This window comes from Tenrec ecaudatus, chromosome 4, assembly GCF_050624435.1.
Source record: "Tenrec ecaudatus isolate mTenEca1 chromosome 4, mTenEca1.hap1, whole genome shotgun sequence".
Lineage (NCBI taxonomy): Eukaryota > Metazoa > Chordata > Mammalia > Afrosoricida > Tenrecidae > Tenrec > Tenrec ecaudatus.
The window spans coordinates 73930042-73954792 of record NC_134533.1 but is presented as its reverse complement, the minus strand read 5'-3'; the positions used below and the strand labels follow the sequence as shown (position 1 = coordinate 73954792).

General features: G+C 38.7%; 1 protein-coding gene across 1 annotated transcript in view; it reads right to left on the bottom strand.

Moving 5' to 3' along the window:
- The window catches only part of ACER3 (alkaline ceramidase 3), a 130029-nt gene that overhangs the window by 32516 nt on the left and 72762 nt on the right, over positions 1 to 24751 (bottom strand). The window contains exons 3-6 of the mRNA XM_075546323.1: positions 22002 to 22054; positions 13099 to 13151; positions 9369 to 9450; positions 7932 to 7967 (exon numbers count right to left, since the gene is read on the bottom strand). Of these exons, the coding sequence (XP_075402438.1) occupies positions 7932 to 7967; positions 9369 to 9450; positions 13099 to 13151; positions 22002 to 22054 (224 nt within the window). The remainder of the gene's footprint in view (positions 1 to 7931; positions 7968 to 9368; positions 9451 to 13098; positions 13152 to 22001; positions 22055 to 24751) is intronic.

Genomic DNA, 24751 nt, shown 5'->3' with positions numbered 1-24751 from the left:
TTCCCTCCCTCCTCCCCCCTCCCCCTTGAATCCTTGATAATTTATAAATTATTATTTTGTCATATATTACACTGTCTGATGTCTCCAATTCACCCACTTTTCTGTTATCCATCGCCCAGGGAGGAGGTTATATGTAGATCCTTGTAATTGGTTCCCCACTTTCCAAGCCAGTTCCCCCTCCACCCTCCCAGTATCGGCCACTCTCACCACTGGTCCTAAAGGGATCATGTGTCCTGGATTCCCTATGTTTTCAGCTCCAATCTGCACCAGTGTACATCCTCTGGTCTAGCCAGATTTGTACGGCAGAATTGAGATCATGATAGTAGTGGGGGGAGTAAGAATTTAGAACTAAGTTGTATGCTTAGTTCATTGTTGCTACACTGACTGGCTCATCTCCTCCCCACGACTCTTCTGTAAGGGGCTGTCCAGATGCCTACAAATGGGCTTTGGGTCCCCATTCTGCACTCCTCCCCTCATTCACAATGATTTGATATTTTTCTTTAATGCCTGATACTTGATCCCTTCGACACTTCGTGATCACATAGGCTGGTGTGCTTCTTCCATGTGGGCTTTGTTGCTTCTGAGCTAGATGGTTGCTTGTTTACCTTCAAGCCTTTAAGACCTCAGATGCTATATCTCTCAATAGCCATGCATAAGCCTTCTTCACCACATTTGCTTATGCACACATTTGTCTTCAGTGATAGTATTGGGAAGGCGAGCTCACAATGATATGATTTTTTTTGTTCTTTGATGCCTGATACCTGGTCCCTTCAACACCTTGAAGTCACACAGGGTGGTGTGCTTCTTCCATGTGGGCTTTGTTGCTTCTGAGCTAGATGGCCGCTTGTTTACCTTCAAGCCTTTAAGACCCCAGACGCTATATCTTTTGATAGTCGGGCACCATCAGCTTTCTTCACTACATTTGCTGATGCACACATTTGTCTTCAGCAGTTGTGTCAGGAAGGTGAGCACCATGGAATGCCAGTTTAATAGAACAAAGTGTTCTTGCATTGAGAGAGCACTTGAGTGGAGGCCAATGGCCATCTGCTAACTTAATATTAAACCTATAAATATATGCACATAGATATATTTCACCATTATCATACATATATATATTTGCATATGCACATGCCTGTATTTAGAGCTCTATAAATGCCCCTTGCCTCCTAGTTCTTTCCTTTATTTCTTCTTACTTTCCTCTTGTCCCACTATCATGCTCAGCCTTCATTTGGGTTTCAGTAATTCCTCTTGGTTACACTGCCCTTGATCAGTCCCTATCAGGTCTCTTACACCCTTCTTGCCACTGATTTTGGATCACTTGTTCCCTTGTCCCTGGGTTGGTTAACACCACTTCCTTTCCCCTACCTCCTCCACTCCCATGTCCCTCCAAAGAGATTTAAGCATTTTTAATTTATAATGGCCTCACTTATTATATGATCAACAGTTACCCAGATATGTTAGTGAGCTTTTAATAGAAAATGCCATTAACCGGTTGTGTGTTGGACTACTTAACCTCAAGTTTAGCAGTTCGAAACCACCAGCTGTTCTTCAGGAGAAAAATGGGGCTTTCGACTCTTATAAAGAGTTACAGTCGTGGAAACCTACGGGGGCAGTTCTACCCTGTCCTATAGGGTAGCTATAAGTTAGCACTGACTTGATGGCAGTCAGTTTGAACCTCACGTGGTGGTGCAAATGGCTAACATTTTAGCTGCTAACTCAAAGGCTGGAAGAACCTTGGTTTGGTGATCTCCTTCTGTAAAAGTAGTTATTGAAACCCCTTTGGAACCTTTTTATTCTGCCACACAAGTAGTCATTGTGAACTATAATCAACTTAATAGCAGCAACTGGAATATACCCTTAAACAAGTCACTTACTTTAACTCAGCCTTGAACTCCCATTTGTAAAAGGTGGAAACTAAACTAGGTGACTATTCCCTATTCTATAATGATGAGCACTGTTGGGAAGCCTTGGACTGCTAACCGTAACATCAGTGGTTCAAGTCCACTAGTTGTTCTGTGGGAAAAAGAGGAGGGTATCTGCTCCCATAAAGATGTACAGTCGGGGGAGGGGAAAAAGGAAAATGAGCTGATTCCAGGAACCCAAGCAGAAAGCGAGTTTTGAGAATGATGAGGGCAACAAATGTATAAATGTGCTTTATACAATTAATGTATGTGTGGATTGTGATAAGAGTTGTATGAGCCCTAATAAAATGATTTATAAAAAATGCAAAATATTTACAGTCTAGGGTTGCTAAGAGTTGGAATAAATTTGATGGCAGTAGGTTTGGGTATTTTTAAAATTTATTCTATAATTTTAGCCAAAATACAGCTTTAAGGGATCCCCCCCTTTTTTAAGGAGTTGATATAGGTTACTATCTTGAGATGAGTCCGAATCAACTTGGTAGCAGTGAGTTTGGTTCAGAGTTTTATCTAGTGATGAGGCTAGAAGGTTGGTGGTTCTGAAATAATTAGACAGTATAAATGGCTACATATTAAATGTAGATAGCATATAAAAATTTCATAATGTTAAAAGGCAATGCTGTCTATTGGTAAGATCAGTTTTTGTATAAATTCAGGATGGTTTAAAATCCTCCCTTCTCCAAAACAGTACAGTATTCTAATCCATCCTATCTATAATATCCCATTTGTCTAAAATAGATCTTACAATGCCATGGCTATGTCAACGGAAAAGCACAACATCTGTGATGTCCAGCTTTACTGTGTGGGCATCAACGTTTCCCATGGTGTCCAGTAGTTCTCGTAGTATAATTCCAATCTTCCTCTCTCGTTCCATGTTCTATAGCACTTGTACTTCAGCCCAAGATTTCCCCAATAGTACCCCCAGAATAGTACTGTGCTGAGAGAAGATAGAAAAAATATTTCATGAAGAGTTCTATGGTTAAATAAACCCACTTCAAATGCCATCTTTTGTGAGACAACTCTTTTTAGTTCCACAATTACTCACTTCTGTTTGGTTTGGAGCAATTCTTAAAGTTGAGATCTTCTGAACAACTTAAAGGGAAACACAGCTATACTTGGGCTGTACATATTCAGTTGTTACTTTTATTTTTTTCTATTAAGTTTATTATCCCACTAAAATCTTAGGAACATTTTTAATTCTTTAAAAAATCAACCTTTCTAATGATTAATTAGATGTCTAAGTAATCTACTATAAGGCTATCATAATATCATGGGAGGGACTTAGGCTTTGGGATAAAAAAGGATCCAGGTTCAATTGACAGCTCTCTTACTAACTAGGTAGGTAAGAAACATTGGGCAAATGACTTAAGCTTTTCTGAAGGTGTTAATTTCTAAACAGTCTTGTTGATATTTATCTCAAACATGTAAATCAATCTGTATAAATGATGTTAAAGAATAAACACAGATACTCAAACTATATCAGCATTCTCTCCTCCTTTTCCAAATGCGCTTACAGTTTCTTACATCACTGATGTGTCATAAAATGGCACATATCAAACACAATGGAATAAACTTGACACAAATCTGCTTACATCCCTGTTTTCCCAAGTGTGATGTTAGCATGGTGTGCTCCTTCTGGCAAAGCTTGACGGTCAGATTAGAAGGGAGAGCTAAAAGCATTTGGAAGCGGCCTGTTTTGAAGCCATCTTCAGGAGACATCATTTCAAACACTCGTTCTCTTGGAGACACTGGATGAGCTCTCACCCTAGATGTCAACTACTGATGTGTCCAGTAGCTGCTTCAAGAGGGCCGAGTAACTTCTTAAATATTCCTTTCAATCTATTTTCTTAAATGCCATCCTTTCGTTTTCTTGTCTAAGATGTACTGGTGTTATTACTGAATGTGGCAGCTATGTGATTTGGGTATTAACCTTGGCAAGGACATCAAATTAAGCAAGTGGCATTGGAGGCTCATTTAGAGATGTCTAGATTACCTTAGATTTAATACAGTCAAGAGGTACTGTTATCAGTATTTTCTCCCTCGGGGGAGCTAATTTAGTTGGCAGACAATATTGCTGGTTGGGCAGATACTTTAAAATACATTTTAGTTTTTTTTTTCCTAATTGTTTTACAACTCAGACCTTACGAAGGTTTTCCCTGATTATCATATATAGATTACATTATCTTATATTCTAATGTGTAGTTTTACTATTATATGGTATATTTTTATTGCTTTGTTCATTACATTTCTTTTTCCCATGTGCACTATCTCTCTTTGTTTAGAACATTATACATATGTTCAGAGTGAAAAACTGAGACAGCAAAAAATGTCACTGGATAACTAGTGACCAGAAATATAAATTCCAAACGTTAAGATTTCAAACTATCATGCCAGTGCTCCATTACATTGGCCAACACTGCTTTCTTTTCCATAGTTTTAAGACCTTGAAAATTTCTGTAACTCTTATTACTTAAAAAAAATCTCAAACCATTTTTTCTATGTTTCTGTCCCTAAAAATACCAACAGTTCTATGAAAGAATGAGAGTGATAAAGCTCTGAGAAATGCTGATGTTTACTTAGTAATATAAATTTTCAGAAGGATTTTTAAACCATGTGTAAGTTGAAATGATCAATTCTAATTACTAGAGTAGCAACAGGAAAGTATAGCCTGATATTTAAGTCACAGGCATCTTGAAATAAAGCTTAAAATGATGAGACAAAATAAGGAGGCATCATAATGCTCGTGAAAAATTCAATAATCATTTCATTCCTTTTCTCCACAAACATATAACACACACACACACACACACACAGACACACACACTATAATAAATAATGGGTCAGCGTCCCTTACTTGCCTTTCTCAAGTACAGAGTAGAATATGCTTGGTATGCTGGAAATGAAAGAGCAGGGTGACTAGAGAGGCCGAGCAAGGAGTCGGTCATATTATGTGTCATATTGCTCTGGTTTTTGCCATTATATAATGTGCATCACCTTCTAGAGGAACTGGTGGCACAGTTGTTAAATTGCTTAGCTGCTAACTGAGAGGTCTGTGGGTCAACTCATCAGCTTCTTAGCAGAAGAAAGATGTGGCAGTCTGTTTCCATAAAGATTGCAGCCTTGACACCTACAGGGGCAGTTCTACTCTGTCCTTTAGTCACTATGAGCTGGAATTGACTCAATGGCTGTGTTGGACAGGGTTCTCTAGAGAGACAACCAGATTGCTAGTAATTATATATATATTTATAAAGATAGATATATAATACAAGAAATTAACCGTTAAATTATATACAGATAGATGATACAAGAAATTAACAGTTAAATTATAAAGCAATGAGACACTAGCAGTCCTTTAAGGCTTGAGAGCCGCCAGTTGCCAGTCCCTTTCTGTAGAGAGAGCTGGGCTATATGTACCCAGGCAGCGAACAGCAAGGCAGGTCCCCAACTGTCGGTCCCCAGCTCCAAAGATGAACATTCCAATCATGTGGGCTTAAAGGGACCTCAACTTACAGCGACAGTCCACAGGCTAGGCATGCCACAGGTAGTGTACCCCTTTAAACTGAGGCACAGAACAAGCAAGGCGAGGCTCACCGAGCCATTTATCCCTCTGCCCTTCAGTTAATCCTACTTGTGTTTATCGGCCAGGCTGGCACAATAAACTATCGCAATGGCAGTGGGATATGCTTTTATCACTTTCTAATACAGAACATATATTTATTTGTTATATCTATAGTTTATTCTTCTGTGTCATATTATGGCATTGCTGTATTTTTCCCCCCAATGGAAAAATCTAACAAGATTATTTTCATGAGTAGACAGTGAGCTTCTTGAGACTAGATATGGCCATGTCTTATTTGCCTAGGGGTATTAATACTTGCTAACATTCACTGAATATTTAGTATGTGCCAAGTTTTCTATGTATTATCTCATTAGGTCCCCACGCAACTCTAAAACCAAACCCCAAAACAACTTCACTGCCATGGAGTCAAATCCAATTTGTAGTGACCTTATAGGCCAGGGCACAACTGCCCCTGTGGGTTTCTGAGGCTGTAACTCTTCTCAGTAGTAGAAAGACTGTCTTCCTTGCTCAGAAAGGCTGTTTCGAATTGCTGACCTTGCGGTTAGCGGACCAACAAATAACCCCTACACCACCTTTAAGCAATGTTAGGAGGTGGTAATATCAAATTTAGAGCTGAGAGTATGACAATAAGTTTCTTGAGATCAAGATCTGATTTTATTCACTAATATATTTCTTATGCCTACTGCGGATCCTGACATTTAAAACTTGATTTTTGAATAACAAGGAAACCAAAACTCAGTACACTTTGTCAAGGATGTACAGCTGTTAAACAGAGAGATTAGATGGGAATCCAGGTTGGTCTGATTGTAGATCTTAAAGATTTTGTTCTACTGCTTCTTTGTTTCTATTTGCAGCTCACAGTTTGATAACTGAGAAGACTCATGGTGCTGAATGATTAAATATGTTCTACCTTCAAATGAAGGTTCTATTTTGCCCCAGCCTCCCCATGGTCCTTCCTTATCTTAATTTTTTTCCACTAGGCCTAGAACTTAAGCCAGAGTGGGCATGGATGGACCTTGTTTTCACCCCGCATTCCTTTCTTCCAGTCAACATAATCATTACAGAGAGGGAAGAAACACACTTGGAAAATGCTGCAGGGGCAGTTACATTAATGGTTTGTTATTTCTATTACATAAACATAGTACCAAATAGGCACAAAACACAAAATGGAAAATTAGTGGTTATAAACTTATAAAATTCATCCAAAATGCCCCAATCCACCCCACTTGGCATGGTTTTAATTTTTCTTTAATAGAGGCAACCATGACATTTACAAAAGCTAATGTCTTCATGCAAATCAATGTATTTACTTTTTTACAGTTTTAATAGGTCTTCTAAATAAAGGAAGGATTGAACAATAACATCATTAAAAGCAACAATAAACAGGAAAGTAGTACTGTCTTTGCTTATCGCATCTACCTCAGGATGCATCTACTTCCTGCTGGCATGTAGTAAAGCAAGACACAGTAATGAGGTTTTAGAATTATTTTTTTATAAAGATTCCACTTAGATGATTGTCTACTTGAATATAAAACATCACAGAAACATTTACTCCTTCTATAAATGGAATTTTCCCACTAACTTTTTGAAGCCCCATTGTATTCTAATTATAAGGTTTCTAACACTCCTGAAATGTGTGCTTATTTATTTATTTTTGTGTGCTAGCCTATGAAGAGAATGGTGACAAGAATCAGACAAAGCTAATTTATAATCCTGGCTCTGCCTCCTAATAACTGTGTAACCTTGGGGCAAATTACTTAATCTTTCGAGCTTATTTCCCTAAAATGTAGATGATAACCCCTAATTTATAGAACTGCTGGGAAGAGTACTGCAAGAAAAAATGTTTGTGCGGTAATGAGCATGGCACCAGGCACGTGGCTGACACTCAGTTAACAATGGTGATCTTTAATATTCAAAAGCTGCTCCTTGATTTCACTCTTGCTTCATTATGGGAGGCACTTAAATAGTCAACTCCAGCAACAAAGTCTCCTGTGTTTGACTACTTCAATGTATATGATCCACTCACCTTGATAAACTCACTGAAATACGCTAGAAAAAATATGTAAATTTTCAGTTTTATCTTTTCTAGAACATAATGTCATAAAGGACTGTGTGTATGTGCAAGACTTCCTTTTCTTTTTTTCACTCCTGCTTATATAAATGATGTTGCACTTGCATTACTGAAATACCAACAGCTAGCTGGATCTAGATGTTGGCTGGGTCAGATAAATTCCTACTACCTATACTTGGCTTCTGTGGGCCCTTGCATTTCAACCTGTTTTAAACTATGAACTTTCCTAAGCATCTAATATTTCATTTTCAAACATTGTATGTGCATATAACATTTACTATAAAAATAATACAACCATCCACACACAAAGCAGACAAGTATTATTAAATAATCAAATGTATGAAAATTATTTAAAAATTACCTGATGGAATACAGGCTCTTTTATTTTAAGGTAGACCTGAAAATATTGAAAGATAGATATGAATAAAGTGTATTATGGAGAAGAAAACATCTATTCCAACTACTTTAAAAATCCCAAATTTTTCCTGCTTGTTAGTCACTACCATTTCTGTGGACATCCATTTTTTTCTCAGATTTCTATCTATGCTGTGGCAGCTCCCAAATCAACAACCTTAGCTCCGCCTACCCATTAGGACTCAGATACCTTAATGGCAGGTACCTCAATCTTAACACTTTCCAAATTGAACTCATGGTACAAACCTACTATCTCTCTTGCAAAACCTGCTCTTCCTCCATGCTTCCTATCTTGGCTCGGGGCATACTTACATGGACCCAGATAGCCACGCCGCTGACTGAATTTTGCTCTAGACAACTCTTTATTTTTACCTCAGTTGCTCACAAGACCTGATTAATTGTGACAACTTCTTTTCATCCCTATAGCTATTTTACTTTAGTCTGAGTTTCATATCTTGCCTAAGTAAGTGCAAAAGTCCCCGGGTATCCCTAGGTCTAGCTAATTCCCCTCTAATCCTGCCTCTGTAACTAGAGTCCTATTTCAAAACATTATGTCTGATTATGTTTTTCCTCTATTTAGGACAGTCAATGGTTCCACATCAATATCATGATATAAATCCAAAATCTTATCAATATCAGGGGGTAGGGGGTATATGCAGGGGAGGAGGGAAGGAAGGGTGAACAAATCGCAATGATCAATGCATAACCTCCTGGCCTCCCAGGGGGACTAACAACAGAAACGTGGATGAAGGGACACAGTGGTTGGCATAAGATATGAAAAAATAATCATTTACAATTTATCAAGCAGTCATGGGGGGTTACTAATACCAAGGTCTCAAATATAAAGTAAATATTTAGAAAATGATGGCAACATATGTACAAATGCAATTGATGTATGGAATGTTATGAGATCCCAATAAGATGATTTAAAAAAAATCCAAATTCTTCAATGTAGCATACAAAGACGTTTATAGCCTGGTGTTTGTCTAATTCACTAGACTCATCTCTCTTCACTTGCCATGCTCTCTGTGCCATCTTATCCTTTTCTATTGTCCCAATTCCTGTGGGGGTAACAATCTAATGAAACAATCATGCACTCAGCACATCATCAAACACGCTTTTCCCCCTATTGCTCCTCAGTATTTACTTTTTGACTTAAAAAGCACATTTTAAAAGTTATTGCAATAAGGAGAAATATGAGCTGGAATTGACTCGATGGCAATATGACAACTGAACAGGAAACAATATCTGTAAATGAGAAGTCCCAGCTTTGTAAAGAAACATTTCAGTCTGAATGACATAAAGTAAACACTGGAAAAAAATGTTCCAAACTATAAATTGCAACTTCACATGCTTATTCTAGTAGAAACAAAATATGACTTACTATGGTTACTATTAAACTGAACACTACTAGTGTAAAAAGCAGATGGTAGTTTATGGAATTCTTCATCTTGAAACATTCAAACCTTAAAAAAAGAAAAAAGAAATATCCTTTAGAATATAATGAACAAATATAATGTTAGTTTAGCATTTACTGTGATCTAGTCATATCTACCATTTCTCCCCACCTATATTCTCAGAGAACCTGTATTGCCTTCAGCCTGCCAGAGGCTGGATGGACCATGAGTAGACCCTGGACGTAAGCTGGGCCAATGAGAGGCTGTCATCTGACCATCTGAAGTCTGGTGCTCAGAACCGGAATCAATTAAGTATTGAGTCAATGTATTAAGTCACATGAAGACAATGTCTGGGCTAATCTTTGTGAATAGCTATAAGACTAATGGGCTCACACATAACACCAGTTGTGAGAATGGCCCAGGACTGGCCAATGTTTTGTTCTGACGTGCATAGGGGAGCTGTGATTTGGAACTGACCCCATGACACTGACAATGACATAACAACAATAAATAATAAAAGCCTTGTTAGCAAAGTAGTGAAGGTCAGCAGTTCTAACCCATCAGTCACTCCATGGGAGAAAGGTGTGTTAGTCAGCTTCTATAAAGATTATCGTCTTAAGAGCTCTGTGTGGACGTTCTCCCCTGTCCTACATTGTCTCTACGAGTTGGAAAGGATTCCACAGCAGTGGGTTTTTATAATGAACAAGTGAATGAGTGAATTGAGAAGCGATATGAAAGAATTAAAAAATAAAGGAAATACACAGATTTTGAAGTCATGTGGAGATGAAGGCATGAAGAAAAGAGTGATATTCGAGAAGCTCGTGAAATAAGGCTATCTTTTCTTCTACTGTGTTCCAGATTTCCTTAATGGCCTCACCACTAGCAAATCTCCCAATTCAAGGTGGCTTGCGGAGGTTTCAATATATTGCAAGCAATATCTAAGGTAACTATTATAGAAAAAAATGACTTATTATAAACTGCTTCTTTCATAATCTTTTTTCCCAATGAGATTATGAGCTCCTTGTATGTAGGTAAAGGAAACCTGGTGGCATAGTTGGTTTTGGGTTATTAACCTCAAGGTCGTTGGTTCAAACTCCTCAGGAGAAAGACGAGGCTTTTTCCTGTTAAAACTCACAGCCTTGGAAACCCACAGGTGAACTTCTACTCTGCCTTACAGGGTGTCTATGAGTCCGAATTGACCTGCATGGCAGTGAGTTTGAGTCACCAGGACAGTAACTGATACAAAGAAATATTCAGTAAATACAAAAATATGAGCAAACAACTGACCATCAGAAACTACTCAACCTTTGAGTTCTATGTCCCAGTACAAGCAAGGCAGTGCTCTCAGCTAATTGTCTTTGGGACTGTGCTACTTAGGTACTTGGGAACTACTACTTCATCTCTGTAAAGAGAGGCAGTTAGAACATATGACTTCTTTTACCTTTAAATTCTATGACTTTATGACTTAAAAGAGGATGAAAAATTTGATGGGCTGTTTATGTTTTTACATTCTATGACTTGATGGCTTGAACAGTGATGGAAAAGTTAGGTCGAGTATGTGTAGGCTAAAGACTTTTCATCTCTTAGAAATTTGTTTATTATTTCAAATTTCCTCAAAGCAGGTTTCACCTTTAAAAACCATAAGTCAATAGGAAGCCTGGCTTGTATTTATTATAATGGTTGTCTCACTATATTACACACAACCATTTCTTTACCTGTCTTCCTTATTCATATTATCTATAAGTGTCTTGACTCTGTATCTATAAAATCTTATATCATGCTTAACACAAGGGAGGTTTTATATTACCAGACTCCCAAATGAATAAACATGGCACATAGAATCAAGGCAAGTTTTAAAATAGAGGACTAGATTGCTTAATATACTTGGAATGTGTTCTATGTGCATTCCATCTACATAGATTTCATTCAAGATGCCAGGAAATACAAAGATTCCTTGTGTCTAAGAGTAGGTATTTGAATAATAAACAGATCCTTCCATTTTCTCTTAATACTGGTTTTTAGAGTTAAAGAGGGACAATACATTGACTAACACTTAGGCCCTTGCATCAGAACTGTATCAAATGTTACTGCTATTGTCAGTAATAAAAAGTAACAACTAACGTTTTTCTAGGTTATATGCTCTGTATTTATTATAACATATACTGCAATCCTTGAAAATAGCTTTATGTCCTTGGGATAGCAAGTGGCTGAGGTACAGTTGGAGGCTCAAGTTCACCCGGAGGCACTTGGGAGGCCTGGTGATCTCCTTCTGAAAAGCAGTCACTGAAAATCAATGGAGCACAGCCTCTCTCTGCCATACATGGGGTTGCCACGATCAGGGTAGTCAACAGTAGCTGGTCTGGATTTTGGTTTTCTGGATAAGAAAATCTCAGGATTCAAATCCTGAACCATCTGATTTCAAAGAGAATAATGTTTCCACTATGACAAACTGTTCTTCATTGTGTCCTGGCTTCTAGTCCTTCAAATTCATGAGCTGGGGCAGAAACCCTTCACCTAATTTTGTGTCTTTTTACTCAGGCAATACGTGTGTTCTCTAAAAGCTGTATGTAAGGAATCAATAGAAAACTATTAAAACTAATAAACAGAGTTATAGCGAGGCTATAGCATAAAGTCAGTATACGAAAATCAATAAGGGCGGACACAGACATGTAGTTTCCCAACACAGACTAGTAATCTGCTGCCCTTCCAAACAATCCATGTTCAGCATTTGAGGAGACTGAAAGTACTCGAACATCCCCAGCAATTTAGTTGGGCCCAGCCTAGCACTGGTTTCCCGAAAGTCCGTACCCACCCTCTGAGAAGGCACACTTAAAGATCATCTGTTGCCATTTGATCGTACACTGCAGGAAGCACTTCTACCACATCCCCAAGCAGCTGATCAAAGTGCATTCTCTTTTACTTCCACTTTTCCACAAATTTTCTGAAGGCTCCTTATATTCTCTTTTAAGATGAGCTCTGGAAATTTTCTCCCTCTTGATATGCCCTCAAAAGATTGGTTACTTGAGCTATGGCTTCTTAATTAAACTCTGCTATGTCCATAACTAAATCTGTTTCATTTCCTCATCTACAAAATGGGGATAATACCCATTTATCTCACATAATTGTAAGAATTTACAGAGACTGTACTAAGCTATCGAGCCCAGTTCCAGATACAAACTAGATAAATAACATCACACTTATTAATAGTATTATAATTTCTTGTTTCTTTTCTGACATTCAGGAAATGTAAATGAATTTGACACTGGAGTAAATACAAGATGCTTCAGTCAGGGCACTTTGAATTTGTAATGTTTTCTGACATTTTTTCTCACTATTTTCCTCCATGCTGTCAAGAACCAATCAACATGGACATACTCTTGGTAGAATTTACTCTGATTTTGAATAGGGGGAATTTAAAAGATACAAATATCTATTATTTAATAGATATCATCAAGAAAGAGGATATTAAAACAATACAATTGCACAAGTACTTTACTTTTCAGATAAGCATCTGCTAAGAAACTCTTTATAGTGTAGTATATGGAAACATTATCTAAAATTTGTGTGGCATACAATTAAAATATTTACATTTATACACATTCATCACTCAAAGAAAGACACATTGTACTGAGTTAATTATATTACTTAATTCACTCTGAGGCAAGTAGACATTTAAAGATATATCCAATGGCTGAATTTTAAGTATTAAGTACTTACATGCAGTACACAAATATACAACAGCTGTAAATCATTGGGAGTTCATCCAATAGCTATAAAAAAAAAGACTTGAAAATCACTGTTACAATTATTATATACATCAAAATGAAACAGCAGACTGGAGATGGTCAATTCTAATTATTTCCCTGGTTGTCGTTGCTAGGTGCTGTCCAGCTGATTCCAACAAATAGTGACACCATCCAGGTACAACAGTATGGTGTCAGAGTGTTACCCTTCACAGGAACATACATAATTTAATGGCACTCAAAATAAGGAATCAGCAACCATGGATCAATATAGGTAGTTTCAGATATTCTGATTGGCTAAAAAAAAAAAGAAAGAAAAGTAAAATTTATTAAGCACTTACAAGATCTATGATAGATCTTTCACATATGCCAATCAAATGACTAATAAAAATCCTAACAGGTACTATTAGACCCTTAGATAGAAGAGAAAATTAAGGCTAAAGCAAGATTAAGTGGCATGTCTGTGCTCAATAAACCATTTAGTGGTAGATTTAGAACTGGATACCAAATGGCTTGCTGCTTACCTGTTGCTACTGAGTCAATTCTGACTCACAGCAACCCTACAGGACCAAGTACGACCGCCCCATGGTGTTTTCAAGACTGTAATCTTTGCAGCCTGCCCCATCTTTGTCCCGAAGAGCAGCTGGGGAGGAAATCCAATCACAGACCTTTTGGTTAGCAGCTGAGTGCTGAACCAAAATGTCACCAGGGCTTCTCAAACAGCACCCTCGGGCTAATAAAGCTGAAGAAATTATCACCCCAGCTTTAAATAATGTTTAAGGCAGAACTGTCCATAGTTGGTTGTGCTCGGTCTGGGCAGGTGTGGAAAGGGAGCCCCTCACTCTCGATAGCTATCCCAAGCTAAGTTTAGCCTGGGGGAATGGTTGGCTGATCACCAGAGTGTTATCAGTGGCAGGTGGCAATGTCATTTCTTGTTTTGCTTGGGTGATTGTGCGTAACAAATAATGGTTTAACATAGTTCAGCTAAATTTACCCCACTGGAAGATAAAACAGGGAACCTGAAAGGGACATTCATGAATGTTTTACATTTAAATTAAACGAGACAGAGAAGTTGTTTAAATAAGTCCTAGAGTATTGATGAGCCTTCCTTTTCCTTCAATCTTAGGGAAAATGGGTCATTTGTCATTTGTGTCAAGCTAAGCAAGCACACAAAATTGCAACTTTGTAGTCCATAGTCTGCAAAGGGAAGGAAATAAAGTATTTGTACTATTTTTCAATACAGTTGGGAAAGATAGTATAATTGTAATGATAACGAGTAGGATCAAGAGCTTAAGATCGAAGAACATCTAGCCTAGCCAAATAGTGTCTCATCTTGGCCACAATTCTGACAAGTTATCTTTATACTCAAATACTTCAAGTCCTGTCATAATTACCACGGGATAAAGGCCAAGGCCTGGAGACTCTGGTTAGTTTCCTAAGCTGTATCTCCTACCACTTAGCTCAGTGTGTAGCCCAGAGCAGACACTCAAGTGTTAATAAATGTTAAATTCAAAAAGACTCACTGCCATGGAGGCAATTCCAACTCACAGTGACCCTACAGGATAAAGTAGAACCGCCCCTGTGGATTTCTGAGGCTGCAAATCATCATGGGAGCAGAAAGTCTTATCTTTCTCCCAGAGTGGCTGGTGGGTTTGAACCTCTGATCTTGGGTTAGCAGCCAATGTACAACCCAGTATGCCATCAGAGTTAGCAATTAGTAATGGTAGCATTTCCTTCAGCACCACACATTATCACTCCATGGCTACTTGCAGTGCCCTGATGCACCAGACATACAAAAATTTGGGTTGTAGATGACCTGGCAAATTCCTATTCATCTTTCCAGATGCAACTGAAACTTATTATCTGTGTCATCTCTGTGAAGCTTTCTCTGATCTCCCATCCCTGCCTTAATAATTTACTTCACTTCCTATTCCCATTTGTTGTAGGAGACTTAGCGGTATAGTGGTTACATGTTGGGTTGTGATCCACATGGTTAGCAGTTTGAGACCACCAACGGTTCCGAGGGAGAAAGACTAGGCTTTCTGTTCCTGTGCAGTTACAGTGTCAGAAACCCACTAGTGGGGTTGCTGGGAATCAGCATTGACTTGATGGCAGTGAGTTTAGTGTTCAGTTTGGTTAGACGCTTTTAAGTTCGTTCTGACTCATAACAACCCAACCTACAACAGAACAAAACACTGTCTGGTCCTGCACTGCCCTTATAATCCCAGTCATGTTTGAGTCCCCTATTGTAGTTACTGTACTGTCCATCTAGTTGAGGGTGTATTCATCCATCTTGTTGAGGATCTTCCTCTTTTGTGCTGACACTCACTTTACGATGCATGACGTCCTTCTCCAGGATGTTCCTCCTGGTAACTTGACCAAAATAATACAAAGTCTTGCCATCCTCGCTTCTAAAGAGCATTCTGACTGCACTTCTTCCAAGACAGATTTGTTCATTCTTTGGATAGCCCAACCCTGCATAAACCTCTATCAATCATTCTCTAGCACAGTGTCTTCAATCCTAAACTGTCGACTCTTTGAGGAAAGGGCTGTGTCATCTTTATCTATGTATACCTGTTGCTCAGGTAGCCCATAAAGTTTTCTGAACTAGTTAAATTGCTTGTCCAACCTCACATGACCGAGAACCCAGTATTTCCTAGGGAGTCCTTAATATCTACAGGCTCAGAAAATTCCTTCACATATTGAGCAAGATATCTATCTTCTACACTATTAGGGTCACACAGAAGAAACCTGATCCATTTTTAGCATGCCAACCTTTCCGATGTTGATTCACAAAACATTTACATAGTGCTCTGTGACAACCCATTAAGTAAGCCTGGCATATAACAAGATCAACCAGAGAGTTCCTGCTCTTATGAGAGAGGACACACATTCAGCTGGAGGAGTCAGATCCATAGATATATTTAGACGCTAACACTAATAAGGGCGGAGACAGAAAAGCCCTGGGTGCTATGAAAGAACACATGAGAGATACAGAAGCCGACTGTTGGATTGGAGAGGGCTTCCTAGAAGAGATGGCACTTTGGCTGAGACTTTAAAGGATGAACAAGGGTTGTTCATGGGAGAGAGGGTAGGGTGGTGGGGCCAGAAGAACATTAAAAAATACGGGACATTTAGACCTCTATAAATGTCCTTTGCCTCCTAGTCCTTTCCTCTATTTCCTTTTACTTTCCTCTTGTCCCACTATCATGCTCTGCCTTCATATGGGTTTCAGTAATTCCTCTTAGTTACATTGCCCTTGATCAAGCCCTACCAGGCCTCCTACATCCTACTCACCACTGATTTGGATCACTTGTTGTTTCCTTGTCCCTGGGTTTGCTAACACCACTTCCTTTCCCCCCACATCCCCAGCTCCCATGTCCCCCTGGAACTGCCGGTCCCATTGTTTTCTCCTCCAGGTTGTTCATTCAGCCTATCTTATTTAGACAGACCTGCGGAGATAATAACATGCACAAAACAAGACAGAGCAAAACAAAGCAACAAAAGAAAACAAAACAACAACCAAAAAAACAATGACAAAAAAAAAAGAAAGAAAAGCCTGTAAATAGTTCAAGATCTGTTTGTTGACCTTTAGGAGTATTTTCTGGTCAGTCTGATGGGGTACCATGCCCTAGGTCCAAAGTCTATTTTTGGTATTCCCTCAGGACTTCCTTGCTCTGCTCCCCTTTCTGTTCTGTTGCACACCCTTAGTGCTTTGCCACGGTGTTAAACTGGATGATGCTCACCTTCCCGGCACGATTGCTGAAGACAAAGCGGGCACATAAGCAAATGTCGTGAAGAAGGCTGATCGTGTCTGGTTATCAAAAGATATAGTGTCTGGGGTCTTAAAGGCTTGAAGATAAACAAGTGACAATCTAGCTCAGAAGCAACAAAGCCCACATGGAAGAAGCACACCAGCCTGTGTGATCACGAGGTATCGATGGGATCAGACATCAAGCACAGGAACAAAAAATCATATCATTGTGAATGAGGGGGAGTGCAGAATGGAGACCCAAAGCCTATCTGTAGGCAACTGTATATCCCCTTACAGAAGGGTTGCAGGGAGGAGATGAGTCAGTCAGGGTGCAGTGTAGCAATGATTAAACACACAACTTTCCTCTACTGCTTTACTCCTTCCTCTCTCCCACTATCATGATCCCAATTCTACCTTACAAATCTGGCTAGACCAGAGGATGTACACTGGTACAGATAAGAACTAGAAACACAGGGAATCTAGGACGGATGATCCCTTCAGGACCAGTGCTGAGAGTGTTGCAATCTGGAGGGTGGAGGGAAGGTGAGGGAAAGAGGGAGAACTGATTACAAGGATCTACATAAAAATTCCTCCCTGGGGGATGGACAATAGAAAAGTGGGTGAAGGGAGACGTTGGACACTCTAAGACAAAATAATAATTTATAAATTATAAAGGGTTCGTGAGTGGGTAGTGAGGAAGGAGAGGGGAAAAATGAGGATCTGATACCAAGGGCTCAAGTAGAAAGCAAATGTTTTGAGAATTATGATGGCAACATGTACAAATGTGCTTGACATAATGGACATGTATATGGACTGTGATGAGTTATAGGAGCCCCTAATAAAATGATTTTTTTAAAAAAATATGGGACAGCCAAAGAATAAATACACAGACCACTGAAAGAGATTGATATGTATAGCAACAGAGTGGGGCTACCTGAGCAAGTCTTTTCTTATTCAAGTTAAATATTCCTAGATCCTTCCTCATGCTGGTATCTCTTTCCAATAGATGCCAGGTCAGTCCTCAGAACTCCATGCAATATTGTCAAGATCTGATCAGCACAAAGTAGGGGAGCCTAGCCCCTCCTTCATTAGATGCTTATTTTCCCCCTGACAGCTTGTCTCAATCCATTAACCAGTTGTTTCTTCATAGATGGCACAGACCAGCAATAACTGCCAGGAATAGTATAATAGGGAGAGCAGAATGATCCTTAAGACTATACATTTTAAGTCTTAGACAATTTGTGTTAAGGAAATATCAGAGAATAATGAATACATAGAATCAGGATATATGTTTTATAAAGTTTTCTGGGGATCTATTGTGTAGCAAATACTCAAACAGAGTGGCTTAAATCAACATCTACAGCAGCATTAGTTGAAGCAGCTCAAAGTCTGGGGACTGAAGTCACCTATTCATTCACTTACATGCTTGACAGTGGATGCTGGTAGAAGTCTGGAATCTCAGCACAAACTGTGGTCAGACACCTATATATGACCTTTCCATATGGCAACACCATCAGTACTTAGGTTTCAAGGGTTAAATGTTCCAGGAGGACTAGGTGAAAGATGCTTTGCCTTTAATGATTCTGCCTTGGAAATTATATAGCTTCATGTCCACCACAGTCACAGTCCTGCCCAGATTCAAGGAGAAGAGACTTGGCCCTCCACCCCCACCTTCCACTACCTCTTGAGAAGTCAAACCACATTGTAAGCAGGCATGTAGGTTGTTATTAAGTTCCAACTCATAGCGCCCACTTGTACAACAGAATGTAATATTGCCTGGTCCTGGGGCATTCACACAATCATTGTTATGTTTGAGCTCATTGTTGCAGTCACTCCATCAATCCATAGCATCAAGGGTCGTCTTTTCCTCTGACCCTCTACCAATCATGATGTTGTTTATCAGGAACAGGCCCCTTCTGATAACATGTTCAAATGACTCAAAACAAAGCCTTATCATCTTTGCATCCAAGGAGCATCTTGGTTGTACTTTTTCCAGGGCAGAGTTGTTTGTTCTTTTGGCAGTCTATGGCACTTTGAATATTCTTTGCCAGCACCATCATCCAAACTCATCGATTCTTCCTTAGTCTTCCTTATTCAATGCCCAACTTTCACATGCATATAAAGTGACTGAAATACCATGGCTTGGATCACGCAAATCTTAGTCTTCAAAATGACATCCTTGCTCTCCAAAACTTTAAAGAAGTCTTGTGCAATAGTGTTGCATAATGCAATACATCATTCAATCTCTTGACTGCTCCTTCTGTGAGCATTGAATGTGTAGCCAAATAAAATTAAATCCAAGGTGACTTCAAACTTTTTTCCATTTTTCACAATATTGATCTGGCTATAAGGACTTTTCTTTACATTGATCTATTGATACAAGCATCTTTGGAAAATACTATATTCTGCTACATAACTAAAACTCAAAACTAAATTAATGCTTTAAGATGAAATTTATTCTGATTGGCTCATTAGTATAAGTATTTTTTTAAAAGTTCCTTTGAGCCTCTGCTTTAAAACAAACACAAACATGTATTTCTCCTATAGAAGTTATTCACATTTTATTGTAGAAGATTTAGGAAATGTGGAAGTTCAGAGAAAAAGAAATATAATTGCCCATAAACTGAGATAAATACATTCAATATTTCAATGTATAATTTTAATCATTCACTCATGTGGTTAAATGTCTGACTGATAATCGACAGACCAACCTACCTGCCTGCTAGCCTGCCTTTCTCTTTCTTTCATTCATTCTTGTATGTATTATGCATACTATGTGCCAACAATGTTACAATTGCTAAAGATCGAATGGTAAATAAAATAGATTAAATAAATAAATAAATGGAAATAAAACATATGAGCTCTTTCCTCTTAATGAGTTTACATTCTAATTGGAGAAGAGCACAAACAAGGTAACTTTAAATGACAACAGGTGCTATAGAAATCATGAAATAAGGTAACGGTCACTTGTTAGAGAGACTGCTTTAATTACAATAAAGATGTCAGGGAAGGCGTCTCTTGAGCAGGCAATATTTGAACTAAGGAGGTTCAATGGCCACATGTGTAATGACCTGAGAGAAAAGCATTGTAGGCGGAGGGACTAAGATCCTACCCCTAGCCTAAGTGTATACTCAAATGTATGAAACCATACGTCCACACAAACAAAACCTTCAGCATGAGTGTCCACAGTCATGATAGCCAAAATAGAAATTCAAAGATAATGGCATTTTTGAAGCCCCTATGTATATATTAAAAACATGAGTCTACACTGATATCTCCAGCTTCAATTTATCACCACAGGATTCATGCTTGCTTTCATATTTCCTATATTTGTAACTATTTATAATAAGAAATGTGGCTTCCATTATCCTTGAAAGATGAACTTCTCTGAGCAATTCCCCTGTGCATAACCAACATTCCACTCTCTCCAGAAGAAGTCTTCCTCCCCCATGAGGTGTCCACACTGGGTGGCCTTCTCAGCCACCCATTCTCCCATACCATGCACTGGGCCACTCTGCCATGAAAAGTCACCTTTCTAGGGCTGAGACCAGAACAAAGCTGCCCCTATAAAATGTGCACACACAGATTCCAGTCATGTGCCAGCCACCTCCCTAACCTGAGTGGAAAAAACGTTTGCCATATAGTCCAACTCTCTCAAGCTCTGATACCCAACTCTGGGATAGACTGCACCTGCCTCATTTTTAAAGCTTATAAAAGTGTTGATTTGCCACAAATTGTAGTAAGTCCTTACTTTTGTTTAGTCATGGTGCAAACCTGGTATGTCCTTCCATACCTTCAGATTCGGTTGTCTTTAAATGTTACAGATCCTTCTAAGTTCCGCCATGCTGCCATAGTACATAATTTATATATTAAAAAAATAAATTTCATACTCTATCACTGTTTATAAACCTGTTTCCCCCAGCTAGACAGTATGAAAATACATGTTCCATGCTTGATGGATGACTAGACCATTGTGTTCATTCTTGTATTCTCAAAGTCAAGCACAGCACACACAGACTAGGTAACACTTTTTGTCAATTTGTGTTGAATGTCATAATTAATCCAAAGAATTGATTCTTAGATGTTTATTGTAGTTATCATTAGTAACTCAGTATATGGTGATGAGCCCTGGTGGCACAGTGTGTTAAGTGCTGGACTTCTAACAGAAAGACTGGCAGATTGAATCCACCAGCCACTCTGTGAGGAAAGATGTACAAGTGACAGCCTTGAGGATTATATCCAGCAGTTGTACTCTATCCTAGCAGGTTGCTTGGAGTTAGAACTGACTTGATGACACAGGGTTGGGTTTTCCTTTGTATTTGGATATAGCTCCTTCTAAAGTTGTAAAAATATATGACTATTGATTATTTGAAGAAAGCCTAATCCAAATTATGTTATAAGTATGAAATACTGAATTTCAAGGGCTATTTGTGAAAAAACAAACAAACATGAAAAATATGTCAATAATTTTAATATTGATATGTTGACATGATATGTTGAAAATACTGGATTTAATATTAAAATTAATTCCATCTACTTCTTTTTACTTTACTATAACAATTTTAATTATTTAATATGGGTATTAGAAAATTTTAATTATATACATTCATATTACATTTTCACTGGACAATAGTGTTCTAGTGATGAGAAACCAAACGATTAAAAGACTGAGGGCTACACATATGACCTCCTTAAGCAAAGATAGCTGATAAAAATTCTTTTACGGTTCTATTACTTGGCTAGCTAGAGCTCATTAAAATGAATTACATAAGACATGAAGGAATGTGGTCATTTAAGAATAAGACTTCATTGCTTTAGTAAACCAGTTATGTCTTTTACAGATGTCTCAATGTAACTCTACTCTGATACTAAAGTTGCACATGCCTGCACAAAGGTGATCAAAAAGCTATTCTGCTTTCAGGTTGTCTCTTCAATGAATAAGATCTGCTTCCTTCGTTACTAAATTTGGATCCTTTGGTCTGAAGTAAAAACTCCAAAGACTACAAAGTGGCCCTCCTTTCCTCCCCCCGCCCCCATTTCCTTGTCTCAATATTATCATATAGTTCTTTTCTTGAGTCTGGATTAAGAGAGAAAAGCATTTAGTCAATTTTGTCATTACTAACCTGCATTTCATATTTCAGAGTCATGTGGAAGCACCAGGATCCCATTCCTACCACTGAAATTAAAACAAATAAAAACAATTAGCATTAAATTTCCTGGGGAAGACCAGAATGGCCAGAAGACAGTAAATAAGTCAGAGCACTGGGTTTCAGGGAGAATAAAGTTTGTAAATCTTGTTATTGTCTTATAGCTACCTTTTGGGAGGTGAAACGATTCCTGGTGGCATAGTGCTTAAGTATTTGGCTGCTAAATATAGGTTGGCAGTCTGAATACCTGGCCAGCTGCCCCCTTCAAAAGCCTAGGAAACTGTGTTAGGCTGGACTGACTAAAGAAACAAATCCAGTGACATGTATATATATATGGGTATGACAGAGTTTTATTCCAGGGAGTAATTGTATATCAAAAAAACATCCCAGCCCAGTCCAAATCAGGTCTGTTAAGTCCAATACTACTTCATAAGTCCAATACTAGTCCATAAACCCCTCCGTGGACTCATGAAGCCATAAGCAATGATGCAAAATGCAGGAAGATCACAAGGTGGTGGGTGCAAAATGTTGTGGATTCAATGGCGGTGGATGCATCACAGGGCTCACGCAGATCTTAGAATGACTCGCAGGCATGAAGGTGAAGGCAGAGAGAAGTGGGAAGGGTTCCCAGGATCATTCTTATGAGGTCACACCCACAGGGAGGCACCATCAGGTTGTGTGACCTGATTAACAGGCTAGACTCCACCTCTACACTTCAAGTTGACATGTAATTATGTAACTACCATAGACCACCCCTTGTCAACTTGACACTTTTACACCACTCTTTAGCTGTACATAATTTTTAAAACAAAGACAATATTAAAATCATATTTGTGCCTAACAAGATAAAACTAAAAGGCATATAACTCAAAATGTGCCAGCCTTATTTAAACATAATATTCTATATGTGAACTAAACAAAAATATCCCATGACTAACAATTTTAGTTAAGTGAACACCTATACCATAATACTATCAAAATATTCTCCCCAAACAAAAGTTTATAAACCAGCTACTTCATGCCTTTATCCTTCCCAGTTTGGGTATCCAATTTCTGTACTGCCCACTTATATCAACCCAATCCCACTTAAATCAACCCAATGCTCTGAGGAGACAAGCATGTTCTTTGATGTGAAGAATCTTCATTCCAGTTGGAATCCATAAGCAAAGTCAAATCAGGATAGACCTTCCATAAAGTCAGAAGCAGTATGCACCAATTCACAGACTCAATCTTCATCTGGTCAGGTTCTGGTCAACTCAATGTGGACTGCCTTGCTTAGCCTCCCCAGGGTGCCCACTGGTTGTCTCTCCTTTGGATCATGGACCCCAACACAAATTCTCAACAACCCTAGGGTCAATGCCATAGGGTCAAGTTCTACATAACTCTTAAACTTCAGACTAGCCAATCCTCCTTTGTCTTCTCCTCTAGTCCCTGTGAACCAGGTCCACAAGTATCAGTGGTCAGACTCAACCCATCTTTCTACTGCTGCTTTCTCCCACTTCTACTCAACAAGTGGATCCAGGTGGTCACCTAAAGAGCTTTTCAGGCTGTCCACAGGCTCTTTTTAACTTTCACTATTGGGGAGGAGAGGTTCTTCAAGGCTCCAACTTTTTTCCAGCTTCAGGAACAAACAATTAGCTCAAAATTCAAAAGGCCAAATGGCTCCTTTTTCTTTCTTCAGTCTGTGGACAGTTCTCTGAGCAAATCTTTTCAAATGCAAACATCCAGAGCACTCAAGGCACTGGGTGGGGCTTATCTTTTCAGAGCCTTCTTTGCAGGCTGTCCTATACCCATTTAAAGATTTCATTTTATGTTCAAAGCAGAGGGCTTACAAACTATTCACACTTCCCAATAATTATTTCTATCATACATTATATCAACAACAAGAAATCAGTATAAACATGGTATAGCCAGATCTTAAACTCAATTCTCAAAATGTTCAAGTTCAATCCTTATCTTATCTAAACTATCCTACTCATATGCAATATGGCCTTAGGCCTCTGGCTGCATCAAGCCAAGGTGGGGCTTCTGCCAAGCATTTGACTATGCAGCATGGTTTCAGAGTTCAAGGGGCCATTTTGCCCACTGAGCTCAAATTTTACATTTATCACATTCATTTTCACCAGTTCAAACAATAACTAAAGACAACAACCAAAGAAGACAATCAAAATTTTAATTTCCCATATCCTTTCCAGAAAAAAAAAAATCGAGTAGACAGTATGGGTGTATCTGACCTCTGGCTAGCCAAAGAAATACTACCATTAGGCAGAGGGCAAATAAGCATCCACTCTCCATCTTTATGATATGTTTTTCTGGTACTCCACTCCCCGGTACCATAATGTGTTAGGCTGGGTTGACTAGAGAAACAAATCCAGTGACACTCATATATGAAAGAAAGAGCTTTATATCAAGGAGTAATTGGATATCAAGAAAACATCCCAGCCCAGTAACTACCTCAGAAAACCTATGAGGCAGCACTACTCTGTCATAAGCTCACTCACTGCCATCAGGTGGATGTCACTCACAGCGATTCTATAGGACAAGTAAAACAGCCCTTCAGAGTTTCTGGGACTGAACTCTTCATAGGAGTAGAAAGATTTATCTTTCTCCCATGGAGCAGCTGTTTTTGAACTGCTGACCTTTCAGTTAGCAGTCTACTGCATAACCATTATGCCACCAGGGCTTCCTTTGCTCTGTCATAAGCAATTACTATAGTCAGAATTGAC